The following is a 5,278-nucleotide window of genomic DNA, read 5'->3' as shown; positions in this document are numbered from 1 at the left end:
TTACAGCCCATGAAACTAGGGAGGGTCCCTCCTGGGATGCTTTCCACGTCCCTTTTTTTCTTTCAGGGCTCAGCTGCCTCTTATCCAACTGTGCTCTGTTCTGCAGCTCTTCCTCCTCTCCCGCAAGGCCATTCGCACAGGCCATTACATCGCTCCTTTGCAAAAAAAAATCTCCCCTCCTCTTCTTCTTCCGCTCATCCCCGGCCCCTTCCCCAAGTGGCCTCAACCCTCTTCCCGCGGACCTTCACTCACCCCTGCAGACGGTGCCATTCTCCACCGATTCGTAGCCGGATCGGCACATGCAGCGTCCGATGGGCACCAGCCACTCGCCGTCCCCGTTGCAGTACAATTTGATCGGCACGTCCACCTCCTCGGCGTTGGGGATGCACGTGCCTCTGGCCGCCACCAGCGAGGTGCTCTCCGCGCCGGACAGCGTCTCCTGGAAGATGGCGCCGTTCTGGATCACCCGTAGGCACTTGCGGTAAAAGACGCGGACGGCGATCAGGGACATGCACCCCCCGTAATCTTGGAAGGCCAAGTAAAATCCGTTTTTGGAGACGGGGCCGAAACTCCGGACTTCGGTGTTGATCTTCATGACCCGTCCGCCGAGGTCCACCTGGGAGAAACTCTCGTCGGCCGCGATGGTGTCCACTTTGGCCCACGGGGTCTCCATCCAGCTGGGGAAGCTCTTGGTGGCGGCGTCGAATTCCGACTCGTAGTAGTAGAGGTTGAAGGTCTCCTTGCAAGATCCCGGCACGTTGGGAATGCTGCTACAGTCGCGGACGGAGAACTTCATCTCCACGTGGATACGGTGGGCTCCCCTCCGGCGGATATATTTAGTCCGCAGCCAGTTGTTCTGGCTGGATTCGAAGACGTTGCAAACTTGGTAAGTCCGGATGGTGTTCATGTTCTCGTCGTAGCCGCTCACTTCCTCCCACTGCAGAGGGGGTAGAGAGAGAGTTTTAGAGTTTTATTTCATTTGTATGCCGCCCTTTTCCCTAAAGGGACTCAGGGCGGCTCACAACTCAAGCAAGGGAAGGGGGATACAGACCATTGGCAACAACAACACAAAACAATACATAATTAAAAACGCAACAATCATACCATTCGAGACAGGGGCAACAGCTCTTTAGCCCCAGGCCTGTCGGAACAGCCAGGTTTTAAGGGCTATGCGGAAGGCCTGGAGGGTGGTGAGGGTGCGAATCTCCACGGGGAGTTCGTTCCAGAGGGTCGGAGCAGCCACAGAGAAGGCTCTCCTCCGGGAGAGAGAGAGAGATAGAGAGATAGGAACACACCCCTGGGGGTCTCCGCCAAGACTACAAATAGCAGTAGACTTATATACCGCTTCATAGGGCTTTCAGCCCTCTCTAAGCGGTTTACAGAGAGTCAGCATATTGCCCCCAACAATCCGGGTCCTCATTTTACCCACCTCGGAAGGATGGAAGGCTGAGTCAACCCTGAGCCGGTGAGATTTGAACCGCTGAACTGCTGATCTAGCAGTAGCTTGCAGTGCTGCATTTAACCACTGCGCCACCTCGGCTCTATACAAAGCACATGCACCCCTCCCCTGGAACGGGGGCTGAATCTGGGGCTTGGAAAAGCGTGTTTCAGCTTGCCAATTGTCGTCTTTTTCGCTTATTCAAGACGACGTCGTGTGAAATACGATCCCCGGTTTCCTTTTTTTTTTCCCCGACGGAAAATGGTCACTAAGAGAACTGTCATAAGTCGAGGATATGGGTATGGCTAGTCTAGAGAAAAAGAAGGCCCGGGGCGACATGAAAGCAGTTTTTTCAGTATTGGAGGGGCTGCCCCAAAGAAGAGTGGGTCAATTTATTCTCCAAAGGACCTGAGGGCAGGACAAGAAACAAGGGATGGAAACTCATCCAGGAGGGAAGCAAGCTGGGATTTAAGGAGAAACTTCCTAAGAGTGAGGACGATTAAGCGGTGGAACAGCTTGCCACCAGAAGTTGTGAATGCTCCATCACTGGAGATTTTTTTCCAAAAGAGATTGGACAACCATTTGTCTGGAATGATCTAGGGTTTCCTGCTTGAGCAGGGGGTCAGACTAGAAGACCTGCAAGGTCCCTTCCAGCTCTGTTATTCTGAAGGTGTCTCCTGCTTGAGCAGGGGGTCAGACTAGAAGACCTCCGAGGTCCCTTCCAGCTCTATTATTCTGAAGGTGTCTCCTGCTTGAGCAGGGGGTTAGACTAGAAGACCTCCAAGGTCCCTTCCAGCTCTGTTATTCTGAAAGTCTCTCCTGCTTGAGCAGGGGGTCAGACTAGAAGACCTCAAAGGTCCTTTCCAGCTCTGTTATTCTGAAGGTGTCTCCTGCTTGAGCAGGGGGTCAGACTAGAAGACCTCAAAGGTCCCTTCCAGCTCTGTTATTCTGAAAGTCTCTCCTGCTTGAGCAAGGGGTCAGACTAGAAGACCTCCGAGGTCCCTTCCAGCTCTGTTATTCTGAAGGTGTCTCCTGCTTGAGCAAGGGGTCAGACTAGAAGGGACCTCCAAGGTCCCTTCCAGCTCTGTTCTTCTGAAGGTGTCTCCTAGCTTGAGCATGGGGTCAGACTAGAAGACCTCCGAGGTCCCTTCCAGCTCTGTTATTCTGAAAGTGTCTCCTGCTTGAGCAAGGGGTAAGACTAGAAAACCTCCTTCCAGCTCTGTTATTCTGAAAGTCTCTCCTGCTTGAGCATGGGGTCAGAGTAGAAGACCTCCAAGGTCCCTTCCAGCTGTTATTCTGAAGGTGTCTCCTGCTTGAGCATGGGGTCAGACTAGAAGACCTCCGAGGTCCCTTCCAGCTCTGTTATTTCTGTTATTTCATTTGCCTTTCAGATCGCCAGCATTTAAAAAAAAAACATTGGAGGGGAGGGGGGTCTATTTTGACATGTTGATTCTCGCCAAGCCTCAAAATGGTGCGATCCACCCAGCCTATTTGATTCCTAGGGATTCAATTCCTGGGATCCGGTGGATCATCTCGGGGACGAAGAAAGCCAGCCGCTTTCTGGAGAGAAACACCAACTTGTCCTAAATTTCACACCGGCCGTGTTTTTAAGCGTGAATATCTCCAAACTCGGGGGGGGGGGGAATCAAATAAATATGAGAGATTCCTTCCTCCATCCTGATTTCCCTTGCCCCCCCTCCTCTCACGGAGACCCCCGCCTCCCCCCCAAAGCGCCGTCTTTTTTGAAATCTGCTGCGAAGTTAATTAATCAACTAATTGCATTCATTAGCGCTGTCAGCCATATCGGAATAATTCCAGGAGTTTATGGCATTCCGAGAGAAAATTGCCAAGAGGGTGGTGTTTTTTTTTCCCTCCCCTTCCCTTTTTCCGTGATGCAATTTAAAAATAAATAAAAATGCAGGAATGAAGAACGGTGATTGCTGTCTTTTTCAAGTCCCTCCCCCCCCCACCTCTCCTTGTAGGTTTTTGGGGAGGGGGCTTCGCAAAGTGCGCGGGGAGGGGGGAGAGTTGTTTAAGGCACACAAAATTACACAGATTTGTATGCCTTGTCTGCCTGCTGGTTGATGGCACAGCCCAGGTGTACCAAGAGCTCAGGAAGGGAGGAGGGAGAGAAGGAAGGAGGGAAGAAAGGAGGGAAAGGAAGGGAGGGAGGGAGGGAGGGAAAGAGGGAGAGAAGACAGGAGGGAAAGAAAGGAGGAAGGAAGCAAGGAAGGAAAAGAGGGAAGGAGGGAGGGGGAAAGGAAAGAAAGAAAGGAGAAGAACGAGGAGGAAGAGGAAGAAAGGAGGAGAAGGAGAAGAGAGGGAAGGATTGGAGGGAATGGGATGAAAAAAGGAAGGAAGGAAGGAAGGAAGGAAGGAAGGAAGGAAGGAAGAAAGAAAGAAAGAAAGAAAGAAAGGAAAAAGAACAGGGAGAGAAGATTGTAGGGGAGGGGAGGAAAAGAAGGAAGAAAAAAGAAAGAAAGAATAGATGGGGAGGGAGGGAAGGTATTGAACAAGAGGGAGGGAGGGAAGGAAGGAGAAGAATGAGGAGGAAGAGAAGAGGAAGGAAGGAAGGAAAGAGGAGAAGGAGAAGAGAAGAGAGGGGAGGATTGGATGGGAGGTGAGGATGAATAGAGAGAGGGAAAGGATGGGACAAGAGGGAGGGTGAAAAGAGAAGGGAGGAAGGAAGCAAAGAAGAAGAGAGGGGAAGGGGAGGAAGGAAGACAAGAAAGAAAGAAAGAAAGAAAGAAAGAAAGAAAGAAAGAAAGAAAGAAAGAAAGAAAGAAAGAAAGAAAGAAAGAAAGAAAGAAAAGAAAATAGATGGGTAGCAAGGGAGGGGAAGGATTAAACAAGAAGGAGGGAGGGGAAGAATGAGAAGGAAGAGGAAGGAAAGAGAAGAAGGAGAAGAGAAGGGTTGGGAGGATTGGAGGGAAGGAAGAACAGGAAGGAAGGAAGAAGAATAGAGGGAGGGAAAGGATGGGACAAGGGGGAGGGAGGGAGAAAAGGGACGGAAGGAAGGAGGCAAAGAAGAGAGAGGGAGGGAAGAAAGGAAGGAAGACAAAAAGAAAGGAAGTAAGGAAGAAAAAGAAAGAATAGATGGGGAGGGAGGGAAAGGATTGAACAAGAGGGAGGCAAAGAAGGAGAGAGAGGGAGGGAAGTTGGATCAGAGGGAAGGAAAGGAAGGAAGGAAGGAAAGGAAGGAAGGAAAGAAAGTAAAGGAAGGAAGGAAGGAAGGAAGGAAGGAAGGAAGGAAGGAAGGAAGGAAGGAAGGAAGGAAGGAAGGAAGGAGAAAAAGAATTTACCACTCAAATGGATTGTTGAACCTCTTTGCAATTTTGCTTTCTCCCAAAACTGAATCTGATCACCAAACTAAATGGATCCCAAAAACATTTCCCTTCCCCCCACCCCCACCCTTTGTTTTCGGAAGCCAGGATCCCAGGATGCCCCAAGCCACGCCCAAGCACCCCACCACCACCTTAAATTTTGCTGCCCCCCCCCAACCCAAACTCACCCCCGACACTGGGTGCACCGTCCAGCCAAGCTCAGCTGTCGCCGTAGTGGAATCCATCAACGTTTCTGCAAGCAAAACAACAACAGCGACGACAAACCAGGTTAGTCGCATGGTTGCTTCCCCCTTTTGCCCTCCAGCGCTAAAACATTCCCGCTCACCTCTGCGCACTTCCGAAATGCAAAAGGATGCTTTGCTCAGCGACCGAAATATCGAAAGTCCGGAACTCAGGGAGTCCTCGGACTTACGACCACAATCACGCTGCCCTCCCCCCCTCGATGCTGTTAAGGGAGACGCGGGTTAAACGGAGCTTTGCCCCGTTTTACGACGTT

At 51.1% G+C, this 5,278-nt stretch overlaps 1 protein-coding gene across 1 annotated transcript in view; it reads right to left on the bottom strand.

The window, feature by feature from the left end:
* The window catches only part of EPHB2 (EPH receptor B2), a 45,459-nt gene extending 40,426 nt beyond the window's left edge, over positions 1–5,033 (bottom strand). The window contains 2 exon segments of the mRNA XM_087702624.1: positions 253–937; positions 4,950–5,033. Coding sequence (XP_087558750.1) covers positions 253–937; positions 4,950–5,006 — 742 coding nt within the window. The 5' untranslated portion in view covers positions 5,007–5,033.
* Between the last annotated feature and the right edge of the window lie 245 nt (positions 5,034–5,278).

This window comes from Thamnophis sirtalis, unplaced genomic scaffold (genome assembly GCF_051295495.1).
Source record: "Thamnophis sirtalis isolate CommonGarterSnake01/CBP01778 unplaced genomic scaffold, rThaSir2_p1.2 scaffold_15, whole genome shotgun sequence".
NCBI lineage: Eukaryota > Metazoa > Chordata > Lepidosauria > Squamata > Natricidae > Thamnophis > Thamnophis sirtalis.
The sequence above is the reverse complement of the archived record's forward strand: the minus strand, read 5'-3'. Positions and strand labels throughout refer to the sequence as shown.